General features: G+C 41.2%; 1 protein-coding gene across 1 annotated transcript; it reads right to left on the minus strand.

The window, feature by feature from the left end:
- Window positions 1-293: 293 nt before the first annotated feature.
- Window positions 294-13,972, minus strand: abhd15a (abhydrolase domain containing 15a). The gene is made up of 3 exons (XM_082502204.1): window positions 12,793-13,972; window positions 4,183-4,535; window positions 294-2,369 (listed from the first exon to the last, which is right to left on the minus strand). The coding sequence occupies exons 1-3, from the start codon at window positions 13,339-13,341 to the stop codon at window positions 1,709-1,711; spliced, it is 1,563 nt and encodes a 520-aa protein (XP_082358330.1). The 5' UTR covers window positions 13,342-13,972; the 3' UTR covers window positions 294-1,708.
- Window positions 13,973-17,345: the final 3,373 nt, after the last annotated feature.

A 17,345-nucleotide genomic window follows, 5' to 3' on the forward strand; every position in this document is an offset into this window, starting at 1 on the left:
GCTGTCTGAGTGGATAAGGCTCAATGAAAGGACAAATGCTACAGTGATTGTAACACACATGCACACACAGAAAGGCCGTGGGTACTTTACCATAATAGATAATGTCTGTGAGCACTGATTTAAAAAAAATAAATAAATAAAATAAGGGGTTGACAAGACCACAGGTTAGCTTTAATGAGATCTGCAACATGGAACAAGACATAATATCATGCAACATATCGTTATTAAAGAGGAATCTGTTTAACGGTAGTAGAAGGATGCATGGTTATTAAATTCAGACCCAGCAGCGCGTCTTGGTTCACTCAGTATACTTTTAATTTCATCTTGTCACATAATATAACACATCAAACGTGGGCACAGCCTGTTCAATAAACACAAGACAACAATCATTTGTGCACTGTGGTACTTAATGTCCTGATTTACTGTATACTCACTGTTATAATGCACCTTGGCTTTTCCTTAATTAATAGGAAACAGAAATACTGAGCTTTATTTATTTATTGTTTATTGTAGAAGTATGAACCCAAAATTCTCCTACTCAGAGTAAAACAACAGCCACCTGCGGATCCCAAGCAGCTCAGGAAAAAGCCTCGGAGCAGGAAGTCAAAGGATACGAAATGAAAACTTACAAAGTGCTTCCATTCGCATGACACAGACCTATAAAAGCTGACTGGTTAAAAGTCTCACAGGTGTTCACCTATTCTGTTCATCACAGGATATTTTCTGACACAGAGGAGAACATACTCACTTAACTCTCTGTAACACATAGAAAAAACAGTCGATTAACTAATTAAACTCCTTTAACATTCAGCTCCAATTAGTCTGAAACTCTGATTCACTTAGGCATAAGTCTTAGTCCTCAATAGATATACTTGCAGTAAAACCAACAAAATACAATACACAGTAAGGTTTCAAAAGTCAAAGCAAATGTGGCTACAAATGTAGCAAATGGGGGAAAATGTGCAGCAGATGACTTGGACCCTGTAAACATATAGTGAGCTTGTTAATATAACTGAGAAATTCCTGCAACAGCTGACGTTACAGAGGACCTAAATCTGTCTGTAGAAAAATATAGAGACACTCATAATTTGTCGATTTTTTTTTAGTGTCACTTTTGAACATAACAACTGCTTGCAATCTTGTGGTCTGTCATTTTTCTATCCTAATGGTTTGTGCCCCGACTTAGCAGTGTGAAAACAATGCACGCACACGCGCACACACACACACACCGACTCAGTGCTTCACAATCCCAGCACTTTTCAAAGTTTGGTTGTCATAACACTTTCAAGTGAGTGCCACACATCCAGAGAACAATTTGGCCCCTCACATCCCAAATCGGAAAAAAAACATTAGAAGCATTAAAGTCAGACGTCACTCGTGCCCTGTGGTGTTTTTTTTTTTTTTTTTAGTTTTAGCAGTGCTATGAGTTCACATACATACACAACAATGCACATGTACACACATATGGCGTTACACCATTCCACTCATCTACATGTGCATCGAGCATCATGTATAATACAACAACGCATGAACAATGGGAGGCAAGACGAGTCAAAGGAGCCAGCAGAAAAGTCAGCTCTGTTGAGGACTAAAGTGTATCTGAATGTAAAAGTTAAAACTTTCTCCCTTTTTGGTTTACTAAAATGGAATAGCTGAATGTGATTACACAGAAACTCCACAGGGTACCTTTAATCTCCATAAAGCTTCCTCATCGTGTGTAGGATCTCTGCCAGCTGTAAATAGCATGGATATTATGAGAACAAGCTGGCACTCTTTTACATGTACTGACACTGCGGTGGCGAAAAAATCTTCCTCCTGCAGCTCCTCCCAGGCCCCTCCTCCTTGAAGCAAGCTGCTTCGCTCTCTCCTCTGCATTGAAGAAGTCCGTGGTGGCCCTAAAGAATTCCAGTGAAGCTCTGTGGCTCCAGTTGATCCCGTGACTCTCCATCCCTCTGTTTGATGCAGCCACGGAGCCCACTGCACCCACAGCACCAGCATCATTCCCTTCAGATTGGGTGGAGAAACCGCAGTGACCTCCACGGTCAGTTAGGAGGAGAAAAAAATGTGGATTTGTTTCAAAAAGTTCCAAGGGGACTGTGGACTGGGCATCTCCACGGATAGGGTCATCCTTAGCACACACGCTCAAAACAGGAATGGCCACTTCATCCACATCTCTTAAGGGTTCATTGTGTTCCCAGTAAGCATCCCAGGTAATTGATGTATTGCTGCTACAGCCGTTTCCTGTTGGTGCTGCAGGTGTAGAGTCAGGATATCCAGGCTGACAAAACAGTGCTTCCTCCAGGCCACGCAAAGAATGGCTGGAGAACAGAGTGTCTGTCTGCAGGGTCTCAGCCAGCACGGTCCTGTATCTATCATTACAAGCACGCACACACACACACACACACACACACACACACACACACACACACAGGGATGGTTATAAAGACAAATGAAAAAACAGTAAATCAATTCTGAAGAGCTGCATGGGTCTCATACTCCTCATTGGCCTTGATTTGAGAAACTTTGCCATGGTCACGATGTCTCTCAGAATCAATGACTCAACACTGAGCGAGCTATTTGTTGCTACAGTGACATGACTGTTTCCTAAATTGTATGTGCCTCTCCAATTGAAGGTTTGTGAGTACTTATTTGTCTGTTTGTCACACAAGTCTCCTTCTCCCTTTCGGCCCACAAAAACATTGCGATTTTCCGTCTTAAAGGACATAATTTTAAGTTGTACTTCGAACCGGAGCCTTATTGAGCTCCTTTTTTTCTTCCCTTTGCAAGCTACCAAATATCATTAAAAGAAAACTTAAATTTTCATACAGTTGTATTTATAGAATTCTTTTATTTTGGTGTTGTGCTTTGTGTATGCCACATGATCACATGGCCTCATGACTTTGAGTGTACAATGCATATTTTACTCATTAGTATAGGTCAAATTTGTACATCCTGTGTCACAAACCCAAACATAGCACAAGCTCATGCTATGTTAATTTCAGCCACAGCATGCAAGCAGCTCAAATGAATTACCTTGTGACACAATGCCCTTATCCTTACATGGCTGCACTTTGACAATTTAAGCTGAATAAAACTGTTCCAGCACTGAATTCCTGAAATGTTACCGTGTATTTGGACAAATACACACTTTGTCTCGTCTTCTGTTGTTCTGGGGATGCAGCAATAAACCCCAAGAATAAGTCAGAATGGACAAGACAAATTAGCAGTCAAATAATTAGACGAGCTTCTTACATTATGGAGGATTTTACTTATTTAATCATCTGCCTTTTTTTGACTCGCTGTTGCGATATGGATATGCATAAATCATCATACAATACAAAATGTAGCCAAAGCTATAAAAATAAAACCTAAGTGGTAATATTGTGGAGTTAAGGCCACTGTTTTACTATCAGTCTGTCAATACACAGTTTTTTTCAGTCATGTGACAGACTCACTGCTCTCGTGGTCACAACATTACTCCATCTGGCTCATAGTGGACAGTACTGCAGGCCAAAAGTGTTGCTTTTTTCACCAGTCTTGAGTCTGGTGACTACTTGGATCTCTTGTGATCCATATTCTGACCCGGCAGCTTTATTTAAGTCCCTGAAAGTGACAATATCTCTCCTAGACCTGCAGTTCGGTGCCAGGATGAAAGATGTCATCCTGGCGTAAAGTATAGACAGGTACATGTATTTTGATCTGAATGGGTAAATAATGTCACCGTCTGGGAGGTGAAGAACTAGAAATTGTTCATCATTAAAGCAAAGGTAAGTAATACATAGCAAGCTTAAACAAAGCTACATGTAAATCTTACAATTTGTCAACTTGAACATTTACAGTGTAGGGCCAGAAAAGTTCTGGTAGCATAAATTTTTCACATTAATGTCATGTCATGACAGTAAAGCTGACTGATTATTTTCCAGTGTCAGGTAGGAAACATTTCTATGAGCTGCCACTAACAGCGTGTGTCGCTGGCCCTTCTGGCAGCTGTAAATAAACATTGATGTATGCATCTGATAGCACAGCAACTATCTGATATTTCGGCTAAGTTCAATTTGAAGACATTCAAATAATGGCTGGAGTGCAAAGGACTACTTTTGCCCATGAAGTGGGCATGTCCCAGTAGTTTTGACATCATGTAAAAACTATGGATAACTGGTTCTTATCCCCCCCTCTCTGTACCTGCTGAGACATATTTTCTGGTACAGCACCAACGCCCCCTGCAGAGGCCAGCACAGCCCACTCTCAAACCAGCTCTGGCAGCGGAACACAGGAGACAGGCAGACAGCCGCCGTCACGTAGCTTGAAGATCCACACTCCCCCAGGTAGGACAGCAGAAGGCCCGACCCTGAGCTCTCGCTCACTGCATACAGTCTACCCGCAGGCTGCCGGTAGCGAATGTAGCGCACAGCCTCTCGTAGATCTGCAGGATCACCAAACTGCTGCAGTTTCACGGTTGTAAGTGGGCAGCTGTTGTGGTTGCGGCGATTGAATACCACGGGAAGGTAGCCATGGGACAGTGCCATTTCACACAACTGTTGAAAGAAACAAAGCAGATTGATTGATTATTTATTTATACACACACACACACACACACACACACACACACACACACACACACACACACACACACAAGTAGAAAACTTTTTTAGAACACAGCATCTTCACAGCTGTAACACACAAACATGAATAACATTACTTTTATTGTATGGAAAAAAAAAACTATTACTGTAGGAAATCAGAACATGGTAAAACTAAGAAAGCTTTGCTTATTAAGTGTCCATTAATTAAGTGTCTAACTTTGCTTAAAGTGCACACGACTGTCTTACAGCATAGGTTTAACTATCAGCTCCCAACAGCACACATCAATGCTCAGATACACTTAAAACAGCTACAGACTATACAGGCTTAAGTTAGCATATTAAATATAAAGTAAATGACAGTACAATTAGAAAAAGACAGCGGAAGAATGGGTTATGCATCTGTAGGTTCTCCGTCATCCAGGACATGGTAGTCTTAAGACTTTGAAAAGAAGGTAACTGGACTTCTCCAAGGTTATTTTAAAGAGTTTTCACCTCTCATCTAAAAGGCTTCTCCAGTTTTAAAACAAGAACTACAGCACCATGTTTGGAGAAAAGCAACCACAGCCTATCAGCACACACACCTCATACCAACTGTCAAGCATAGTGGTGGAGGTGTGATGATATGGGCTTGTTTTGAAGCCACAGGACCTGGGCACCTTGAACTCACAGAGTCAACCATGAACTCCTCTCATCTGAAGTTGTATTCTAGATTCAGATGTGAGGACATCTGTGCAACAGCTAAAACTTGGCCCAAACTGGTTCATGAAGCTGTGGCGGGAGCTTAAACATGGAATTATATTTGTGGTAAAATATAATTATGAGCAAAGTATTTCACCTCACAAGCACAGGCACAATGCTGCTTATGCAATCCTATAAGGATCTGGGAGTTCAACTGGATCACGAGCTGGAGTGCTCAGCTAACACTGACTTCTACGAAGGCTCAGATCATTCAATGTATGCAACAGGCTGCTCTACATGTTTTATCAGTCTGTTGTTGTGAGCACCATCTTCTTTGCTGTGGCGTGCAGGCATCGAAGCAAAGGACGCAAACAGACTGAACAAACTCATCGGCAGAGTCTGTTCTTGGCATGAAGCTCGCCACCATGGAGGAGGTGATCAGTGACAGAATGCTGACAAGACTGCGGGCAATCATGGACAATGACTCCCACACTTGGGACAAGCTGAAGAACAGTTTCAGCAACAGCTTCCTTGAACTATCTGAAAGAACATTAAAGGAGGTCATTCCTTTCTGCTGCTATCACACTCTTCAATTCATCGACTTGGGTCAGGTCCACACGTGTGGAACAGAATTAATCACGCCTCAATGCATCCTGTCACTCTTGTACACCACAAGATATATTTGCATGCGCACTTGTCTTTTTATATTTATACCTATATCTCTATATTTATCTATTCATCTTAATATTTATCTATCATTATCTCTGTTTCTACCCTCATTTTATATAAGTGCTTGATGTTTGTTGTATATTTGCTGCTATGACAACCCAATTTCCCTCTGGATTAATAAAGTCTCTCTGATTCTGAATTAAATTCCTCACATGTAAATTCAATAACATACACAGGTAGAACTCAGCAACCAACTACACAGAGAATCCATTACAAGAGTATCCACTTGACAAGTGCTACAGCAGATTCACGCTCTTGCAGGCAGTGCTCGCTCTAATCAGACTTCTCATAGTGATTTCAAACGAGTAATTCCACAACCTTTGTGACTGAGACATTCAGATTATACCCTCAAACGAAATGACACTATGACAGCAACATAATTGCTCTTTAATACCATATCTGTTCACAATTTAACAAATAAACTTTGCTGAATTAACTGCCAATAGTTATTTTTTTGCGGCGTAATGACGGAAATACTGACATCAATGGATGGATTTTAATGCTTCCGTTGGGCTCTGCCCTCCAAACTGTCAAAATTTAGACTGATCAGAGAAAGCAGAATTCAGCTTTGAGAGCACAGTTGCTTGTGAGAGCAATAACACTTTATTTCTTTATTTATGGTACCATGATTGCATCAGTTTGCACAGGTATTTGCCCATCTAGGGCCCACAAAGAGGTTTTCAACCAAAGCAAATGTGCCTCTGTGCAGTCCTCCAAAATCCCAAATGCATTCTGCTCAATATGACGGCGATGCTGTCCACCATTATAAGCTTTATGAACAGGGAAGGCTGTGACAGTGGAGTTGACTAGGAATGGAAGAAGCATGAAGAAAACCTAATCAAGGCTTTTAAAAAAAGAAAAACACCATAAGAAACACAGACAGTGGCTGCAGTGGACACTTAATTGTTTTTAACACAGCATTTCATTTCAGCTTTTTGAATGTAGAGATGGGAATAAACTCAATAAACTCAGTAGCTCACTTCCTTTCAATTGCTGCTCTTCTTGGCAGTTGGATCCGCTTATCAGTTCCAATTGCACTTGTGCAACAATCAGCTGATTTTAGTTTGTGAAGGGAGGATGAAAATAGTGACAGTCTACAGCGTGGATATGGACATTACTTTTATTTTTATTGAAAAAAAATGTTGCAGATTTTGCAACAATGTTGCCGATGTAAAGCGCAAACATCTGCATTTGCAAGCACCTGCACAGACAGCATGCTAACGCTAAACTAGCTAAGAACCCAGAGTGATGTTAAAGCTGAGTGAAATTGGTGTGTGGAACTTTACCCTATAAGTTGATATTGTTAACTAGTGTTTGGTTGTTGTAACCGGGTATTGTTAACTATGAGGCAGCGTTTTTCAGGTCATTTTACGGAGAAAACATATTGTACTATAAAGAAAAGTGTTCTGTGTAAGATTACATTATTTTCTTTGATTAACATTGGACATAATATAGAGGGAAAATACCTGCAACACACACTAAGATTTGACCACATAACGTAATTTATTCTAGACAAATGTCATGTTTTTGATAGACTCTCAAAGCTGAGCCAATGAGAATTGATAAGGAATCAAATCGAAACGAGATTTAAAAATGGAACAAGAATTGCTAAATTTGATCAATTCCCATCCCTATTTGTATGTTAGAACTTCTCTCTTCTCTGCAGCTTGCTGACAGACCAACAACATCACCAGCAGGAGCCCACAGATGGACTGTATGACATATTTATGACATAGTCCCCGTCTGACAACAGACGCTCTTTGCAGGTAGATGGACTGTCTGAGCATGCAAAAGGACTGCAAACAGGCAGACATGCAAACATAATTTCCCCATTAACCTGCTGCAATGCTCACCAAACAGACACTCTCACGTGCATGATGAGTTTTTTTTTGGCTGCTGAGATCTACACATGCAGGTTGTTGAATTTATGTGCAAGGAATTTAATTGTGCATACCGCATTAAATAGCTGCCCCTGTGCAATAATATTATTTGCTCATGATTATATTTTTACACGCCAATTTTTACACAAACATAATTTGAGTTATTGCTGCTACAGGTTGGTCTACAACTTACTGAATCACGGGTTATTCTTAGTTCTCTAACTTTCCTTTTCACATGACAAACAGACAACATCAAAAAAATAGTGAACCTCTTCGTCTTCATTTATTACCCTGGGAAAAAAAATGACTGTGATTTAACTCTGGGAAGGTTTTGATTCAGAGCAGATCACAAATGACGAGTGATTTTCTAAATTACTGTGAAAAGCTCTCCATGCAGAGAGGGACTGAAAATGAGAAGCTGCTGCAGTCTAGTCTCTAAATATTACCATTAGACCAAATGACCCATTATGTTGTCTGGAAGCACAGGGAGAAGATTTGTCTTCCCTCTAAATCTGCAGTGCTTCTAATCCTTTATCTCAGCACAAGAGAAGGAGAGTGCACAGACACACAGAGGCTTGTGACTCGGGACGACGGTGAGATTATTGTACATTTTGTGCAAATAAATGGCTGGATTTTAAATGACCTTTCACTTTAAATCTGCAGGAATCCCAACGGGCTGCGGGAAGAGCATTAAATATTTACCAGCTGAGAAAGACTGCAGTAGCAGTTTTGCCACTTCTTCGTTGTCTATATGAAAAGAGGATTTACTGTGCCAGACACATTACTAGGTCAGTGCTGCACTGAGTTCTTATACCAGAACATCACTCATTTGCTCATTCATTAGCCTCTTCCTCAAATCATCAGGATTTGAGAGGAGCACACAGGAGAAAGGACTATTCACATATGAATATAAATCACTTCTGGGTTCAGTTAAATTCCTGGTGATGCAGAGAAATGCAGAGCGATCTTACGGTTTCAGCAGCATATTAGAGCTGTGACAAACAATGAGCGCTCCAGCTGTGATTAAATTAGGAGAACTGCCCGCCTACTAAGGTATTTTCCAGTCGCACAGTGTAAACAAACATCAGACGGTGCAGTTTACCCACAATAATGATAAAAAAAGCTTTATCATTAAACCTCAAAAGGACTTGACGTTTTTAGCCTCAGCATTACCATTTGGTACTTGATCACGAAAGATTCTGTGATTTTAAAGTCGCTGCAAAGCACATGTCAGATCAAATGTACATGTTCTAGTTTGTGGGGATATATTATACTAACACTATGCAGTTGGCTTTGTTAGAGATTTAAGTTTAATTGTACTGCAACAGCCACTCCAGCACTTTTTGGCTGGTGCTGATAAACTGTCAGCTCCGTGACAAATTCCTCCACCCAGGGCTGCACACACTGCGCAACACCCCTTGTCCTCACACAGCGACAAAGACATTAATACCAGAAGGCTTCTAAAGGTCAGCGGTGCTCACATTCAATTAGGAATGCTACTTGATCAAAAGCCCTTCAGAGGCAACAACAATGTGTCCGCTGGTTAACAGTTTGCTATAATACTATTCAGCAGTCACATGTACAGAACGTCAACACAAATTTTTGCTGCAATATATTACCATGTTGCCGTTTATACCGCCATTCACTTTAGGCTATTAGTTTTAGACGTTTAAATCAAAAATAGAAATCTACAATTTAAAAAAAGTTGTTGCATTTGTTATGTATTAATCACGATTTCTGGTGTCCTGGTTTATTTAAATGGTTGGCAGTTTTATGACCAACTATTTGTATGAACTCTAATCAAAGGAAAGGCTGTTTCATATTAATTGTTTGGAGTAAAACACACAAACAGTAGAGAAACAAAAGCCTGTGTTGCTGGAAGAAATGGGTGAGTTTATGATGCAACTGCGTTGCTTTACAAAAACCAATGCAAGCAAAGCGTGAAACTGATTTGTGGATGTAACGTTGCATTAAATCGAGAACTTTGTGAATGGTTCTCAGAAAGTTTTAATTTCCACCCTTTCCAATTTGTTATGTTCTGTACAGTATATAAAATTTAAGTATAAAATAAAGCAGTCTGCATTGTTCACTTACACATGCACTGGTTACTTCATTAGGCACCAGTGCTTTACAGCCACCTGGCACCAGCTCAGTGCATTTAAGCACGTAGACATGATCAAAACGACCTGCTGAACTTGAAACTGAGCAGCAGAATAGGGAAGAAAGGTGGCTTAAGTGTCTTGAATGTGGCAGGGCTGGTGCTGCCGGAGGCGCTGATCTGAGAAAGTAGATCAGCAGTTCACAAACTGCTGATCTACTGGGATTTTCCCACACAGCCATCTCTAGGATCTACAGAGAATGGACTGAAAAAGAGAAAATATGCAGAGAGCAGCAGTTCTCTGGGTGAAAATGACTTAGTGATGCCAGAAGTCAGGGGAAATGGCTTGAACCTGATATGAAGGCAACACTAACTCAAAATACCACTTGTTACAACCGAGGTATGCAGGAGACCATCTCTGGACAAACAACTTGTTGAAACTTGAAGCAGATGGGCTATGGCAGCAGAAAAACAACATGCATGGATTCATCTTCCCTTGTATCAGCGGTTCAGGCTGCAGCTAGTGCAACGATGTGGCACCAGCTGGTATTACCAAGGCGCACTTACTGAAGAAGCCATTGAGGTTATGTGCGCATCTTTATACATATCTTGACATATGCACATCTTACACCTTTAAAAGATGGAAATCAGATTTTTGCAAGGACAACTCAGGTTGAGCAGTTTGGAGACAAACTTTGGGAGTCACGGCTGAGATGGTTTGGACTCTCTCACTGCTCTGACACTATAAATTATAAAAACTGATGGGGGAGACGGAAAACAGATCCATGATCAGGTTTTTTTTTCTTGTGAAAAAGACAGTAAAGTATTTGATGAACAGTATGCTCAGGATTTTGGCACATTTATGCAGAGCTTGTCATATTTTGTTTAATACTGCTGGTTAGCTTTTTGATAAACATACTCTTTTTCCAGAATCGGGAATGTTGAGGTTTTATTGCATCCCTCACTGACAGAATCATGAGTGTTGATATTAAAAATTTCCCCACTTTTACTGAGCAAGTGCTACGCAGCTATTCAATCCAAGACGTTCGTAAGCTGAAAGCTGCTTTTTTAACAGTAACATAAAGAAATGGTTAAAAAAATGTAAGTGATAAAGTGTAGTTTACATGTAACCAAAACATTATCTAAACCCCCATGTAGTGCATTTCTCCATTGCTGCACCAGGCCAAGAAATAAACCACAGTAAAGTATTTCTTAATTTCAGTCTCACAGTTTAAGCAAGCAAGATGCAACTTGTTAACTGGAAAGGTTTATGAGGACTGGTGGGAGTTAGTTTCCACTGTTTCCAAGGCAAAACAGCCACCAGCAACTACCAGCAGCTGGGTATGAGGTATGCAAGTACATTTAAAACTCTGACCTGAATATAAAGGCAGTAAAAAGTAATAGATATGATAAACAATGTTTAATGCATATGAACCGTACCAGAATGAGAGAGACGAAAGAGGTCTAAGACAAACTATGAGTAAAAGTATGAATAATTGATGAAGAGGTGGTTCATTCATAAATTCATAAATCCCTGGAATGGGATGCGTTAAAGAGGAGGCGACAGGAACCACAAGCCCATAAAAGAATCTACATGTTCCTTGGTTTCAGTCTTGTGTGACAGATATAGATGCATGGTTGTGTTTGAGCTCTTTTTATCTTTGCCTCTCCCTCCCACACACAGAGACTGTGACTGCTTTATGCATAGTGAGTCTCACCAATAGCAGAAGCAATCTTAATTGGTGCACATCCCTTGTGGTGCCTCAGTTTCCAGCCCTCCCAAGCGTAAATGACCGGGTTCATTGTAAATACTGTATTCTGATAATGGGTGCCAGTAAAAAAAAAAAAAAAAAAAAATGCATGCTGCACCGATCACTTACTCTTCATCTCTACATCATTCAGAGGCTTTTCCTTGTGGTAAAGCTGTAGGCTGCACTCTCCGTTTTCTTTGCTTCTTCTTATTTCTTCCTTATTGTCACTCTCTATCCTTTCCTCTTTTTTTTAAAGAGTTGCCCTAGTTTAATGTCAGGCACATTTGATTTTCCAGTATTCCTGCAGACTTGTCATTTCTGACACAGGGCTGACAGTAAGCCTGTGAGTGCTTTACACACAAAGCTAACAGTATGAAATGAAGCATGATACCAGGTGGCCAGAACGGTGAATGAACCAACAAGCGTTCATGTGGAGCAGCACTTGCACTTCCCCGGCCTTCACAAGTCAAGCGATGCTTTGTAATCCCTCACTCAATTACCTCAGTGTATTGAAAGAGCAGTTGAAAGACTGGCGCAGCCACTGCATCTGCTCTTTTCACTGCTCTGCTCTTTCCTTTCAACTCAACTTGCCATGGCTTAAGCTCAAATGGCTATTTGGCGTCTTCTCTTTTTAATTAAGATGGCAATTCACTGTGCAAGGGTGTGCATTAAAAATTACCTTATTTGTTTCTGGTTTTATTTTATTTTTAATCATTTGCCCAGCTATTTAGCTCTTGAAATACTCAAACTGCTACACTTGTATTTTTGATGCAAAAACCTCCCCCAAATAAGACAGAACGAACTCCCAAGCGACTGCTGTATTTACATCACGTTGGTTTATGCTGTAACACTGATAAGAGGAACAGGGCATCTGTAAAAGTTCACAACACAAGTTGAGATTCATCTGCTGGGGACTTCAGCCATTTGTATCTGCTTCTGTCTCTAAAGCAGATACAAATGGCTTCCTGTTGTCAATACGCTGTATACAAACTACTAGCCTCCTCTTTGTTCCACAATATACTTCTTTACACTCAGTTAAGTTTTTATTGACATGCCGATAACGCACGAGTTACCTTCAGGACATTTCTAGTGATCTTCCCAAAAGAGTTTGGAATGATGAGAAGAACCGGACTGGTGGAGTGACTCGAAGTCCTGCGACGTTTCTGGTAGGATGGCACAGCCCAGTCCAAGGCCACCACTCCGTCATCACTTAGCTGCAGGTTATCTCGCACAAACTGGACCGGGCTTTCGTACGGCCAGCACGCCTCGTAAACACTCTGGAGAAAGGCGCTGGCCCGCCATGTCCAGCCGACACACGGTGAGTAGTTACTGAAAGTCCAGCAGTGCTTCAGCAGGTAGTTTGCCAGCGCGGAAGGTTTACATATTAGCGCCACGGTGCGTTGCTTCTCACCGGTCAAAGCGCCCACGCAGGCCGACTGGGCATCGTCGCTCCCCTCTCGCTCCGAGACGCACTTCTCCGTCTTGCCTTTCGCCACCTGCTGTAAAATTCCAAATCTCTGAAGCAAAGCATCGCGCTGGCTCTCGGTACAGAAATATTTGGAGCCTGGCCAGATTGAGACCACCAGGATCACAAAGCACAGAGCCAAAAGCCATTCCAGCATTGGCACGGTTCGGGATGAGCAAAATGCGACAACGCGAACACTTTCCACTTTATATTCTACATTTGCATATTGCAAATTAGTTAACAGAAAGATTAGCCGTCTTGCACCTTGCTGCTTTTGTCTGTTGGTGCTCAACTCCTCAGTTAAAGCTTAGTGCTCCCTCCGGTGCCAAAGCGCACGAGTCCCCGGTCATTACAACCGCGCGGTCCCGATTACGCAGCGTTTCTGTCATTCCAGCTCCCACAACAGAGGCTAGTTAATGCCTTCAGTTGTGATTATCTAGCTATAAAACACGCAGGGACAGTTCCGTTCACTTATCCACACTGCACTTTCCCGACACCAGCGCTTCCACCCAACAGTCTATAGCGCGAGAAATATCCGTGAGCAACGCGCTGCTGGAAACGCCCCCCACGATGGGTCCCATTAAGACCAACCCCTTATAGGGGAGAACAGGTATGTGTGGTTATCTGTGCTGTTATTTACTCTCCCATGAAAATACTTCCTGTAAACAACGATTTTTAAAAAAACAACAACAAACAAACCCGTACACTTCGTCTCCATCAGCCTCATGGAAAGAACCACACCCTCCCGTAACTGCACTTTGCTCTTCACACACGGTGGAGGCAGACCTGTGTACCGCGCACGACCATTATCAGATGTGACCTTGTACTCGGAAAGTGTGAGAGAGGTAAAAATGAATAAAGAGTGATCTGTGAACTTTTGGTGGAGACCCTGTTAAGGCTTCTGTTCATCTTCAGTTTTGCTTGGTGGCACAGTTTTTGTGATTTTCACTTGTGGGAAAGGCTGAAAAAAGAACAATTGTCATTAGACACACAGACTCTTCTGCAGTTTAACTGCGGGGAGATCCAGTTTGTACCCACTCATCTCTCTGGTGCCCGAACTCAGCATACTACAAAATTCAAATGAATGAAAAGAAATTTAACACTTTAACGATTTACAAATGTTTCTCTTCTCCACTGTGTGAAGGGCGGGACATTTGAACACCATGCATAAAAGATTTTTTTTAAATCAGACACGAGGTGAACCCATATTTGTATTTACCATGGAATATCCCATTTGAATCTTTATCAGTAGAATCTAAAGCTATTACTAAAATACTGTTAATTAATTTTGTGAAAAGCTTTAGTGCTGTCATCTGTTTTTGCAGTGAAATATATCTTTAACACTCAGTCTAGAAGCACAACTAAGTGCTTCATCCTGATCTCACAGTGACAGTGTGGAGATGTAATGTGTACAGGCAAGAGGAAACACACCCAAACGGAAACTGGCAAGGCGATAGTGCATTGTGTCTTTGTGGCAGGTTTCAAGCCTGCATCAGTCCACTGGATTAGCCAGAAAGAACAAATAGCCGACACCAAAACATTGAGCAGAGAATAAAGAAAAACAAGAGACCGAAGCATTGTGGTAACACGCCTCACAGGCACCAAATATTTGCTTTTCTGCACTTTGTGTGCATCCATGCGTGCAGTGATGCTCTAAAGTTGGGTGATGACCAGCTTCAATTCAGTTCTTTAACTTAATCTAGAATGTGTATATGTGTTCAGTCCCCTTAAATATTGCATTCAAGTTCTGTTTTCATTTCCCAGAAAACTCTTTTTCCTCCACTGGTTCTGAAAATGATATATTACCCTTCTTGCTGCCAAACGATTACAGCCACGGCTATTCTTGGACAAGCAATCATTTTTGTTTGTTGGTGAAATCGGTTCATTTTGAAAGCTAATCAAGGAAAACTCTGACCTCTGTGCAGTGCATCAGACTATCGAAGTCTCTAATAAGCACGGGTTTGCAAGTGTCAGATCAGGTGTTCTCTTTAAACCAGTAACAAATCTCATTATGCATTACTTTCTGTATATATGTGAACCCAATATTTGTAAGCGATGTTCTCCAATATTTGGTATTTATAAACTTGCTTTACTAAAGTAAAATGTGAGGCTCATTCACAATGATCACAGTTAAATAAACCATCTTACTGATGTAATTTGTAATGGATAGAAAGGGTCAGGACTTCATGTGTTTTGGATTTTAGATTGACTTTTGCACAGAGGCCATTTTTCAAAGCGGTATTAATTTGAAAAACTCTTGAGGTCAAGATGTTGCAATCCAGATCCAGTCTTTGTTCAGTCAATACACTGACTCAAACAGTCCCAAGAGACAAACTGGCGTGGACCACAAAAATACATTTTGCATTGATGAGAAGAGATGAGGAGGAAAATGAACTAGAAATCGACCTGACTTCTACAAGTAAAAATGACTACAAAGTTTAGACTAAACAGATTGTTTAGTCTAAACAAAAATATCCTCATCTTTGCAACTACTTACACCTGACAACAGATTGTAGATCCCATCAAACATTAGGAGAATAAGATAAGATAAGATAAGATAAGATAACCTTTATTAGTCCCACACGTGGGAAATTTGTTTTGTCACAGCAGGAAGTGGACAGTGCAAAAGTTATGACGCAAAAATTAGAATACAATAAGAATAAATACAGTACACAGCTGTACAGAATAGAATAAAATAATATACTATATACAGTAGAATAAAATAGAATAAAAATATACAATAAGATAAAAATAGAATACGAATGCTATATACAACTGAGTAAAAATACAACGATGCCAGAAAAGATTATTGCACTTAGTGTTATTGCACATGTGTGGATGTGTGTGTTTGTTCAGTTAAAGTCTTTGTTGTGGAGTCTGACAGCAGTGGGGAGGAAAGACCTGCGAAATCTCTCCGTCCCACACCGTGGGTGCCGCAGTCTCCCACTGAAGGAGCTGCTCAGTGCTGTCACAGTCTGCTGCATGGGGTGGGAGATGTTGTCCAACAGGGATGACAGCTTAGCCGCCATTCTCCTGTCACTCACCACCTCCACTGGGTCCAGAGGGCATCCTAGAACAGAGCTGGCCCTTCGGATCACCCTGTTCAGTCTCTTCCTGTCCCCAGCAGAGATGCTGCCGCCCCAGCAGACCACACCATAAAAGATAGCAGAAGCCACCACAGAGTCATAGAAGGTCTTCAGGAGTGGGCCCTCCACCCCAAACGACCTGAGTCTCCGCAGCAGGTACAGCCTGCTCTGCCCTTTCCTGTAGAGGGCGTCTGAGTTATGAGTCCAGTCCAGTCTGTTGTTCAGATGAACACCAAGGTACCTGTAGCTGTCCACAGCCTCAATGTCCATACCCTGGATGTTCAGTGGTTGCAGTGGAGAATGCTTGTGCCTGCGGAAGTCTACCACCAGCTCCTTGGTTTTACTGGCGTTGATCTGGAGGTAGTTCAGCTGGCACCAGTCCACAAAGTCTTGAGTCAGTCCTCTGTACTCCTTGTCGTCCCCATCAGTGATGAGGCCGACTATTGCAGAGTCATCAGAGAACTTCTGCAGGAAGCACTGGGTGGAATTGTGGGAGAAGTCTGCAGTGTAGATGTCTGTAAGAATGAGTGTTTTCCCAGGAGTGCTGACTGAATAAGAAAAGAACTGGGCCAATATGAAGATGTAGCCCAGAGGCTGCATTTTGCACCCTGGATGAAGTCTCCTGGCTGAGATTCTGCTGACATTTACGTACACTGTGTAAGAGGAGACACAATCAGCATAAAGAACTAAATGCAAAAGTTAGAATATCTTGCTGCAACAGCTTAATGAATCAAGAATGGATTTTTACCTAAAAAAACAAAGCACGATCAAACCAAATTCTAGTCTTTAACTTTTTTTAAGGGTAGTTTTAATATGAGAATTGTTCCAATTTGAATATGAAACTAAGGCCGACAAACAAAGTCCATATACAGTGCTGTGAAAGTATTTCCACATTTCTGATCCCATTTCTTTTCCTTTTTTTTCCTTTTTTGCAAATTTGTCACTCTGTTTCAGGTGATCAAACAAATTTGTAATATTAGACAAAGAAAACCTGATTAATCATTTCTAAAATGATTTTATGTATTATTGGTAAAATAGCCATCCAACCCTACCTGACAGCAGTTGTGTCACCCTT

Source organism: Aulonocara stuartgranti, assembly GCF_965226115.1.
Source record: "Aulonocara stuartgranti genome assembly, chromosome: 14".
Lineage (NCBI taxonomy): Eukaryota > Metazoa > Chordata > Actinopteri > Cichliformes > Cichlidae > Aulonocara > Aulonocara stuartgranti.

Bases quoted from the DNA above. Each gene is read 5' to 3' on its own strand.
- abhd15a (XM_082502204.1), bottom strand. From the start codon at position 13,341: ATGCTGGAATGGCTTTTGGCTCTGTGCTTTGTGATCCTGGTGGTCTCA. The intron at 4,536-12,792 runs GTAACTCGTGCG...TTCTTTCAACAG, and splicing joins TCACTAGAAATGTCCTGAAG to TTGTGTGAAATGGCACTGTC. The intron at 2,370-4,182 runs GTACAGAGAGGG...TTGTAATGATAG, and splicing joins CAGAAAATATGTCTCAGCAG to ATACAGGACCGTGCTGGCTG.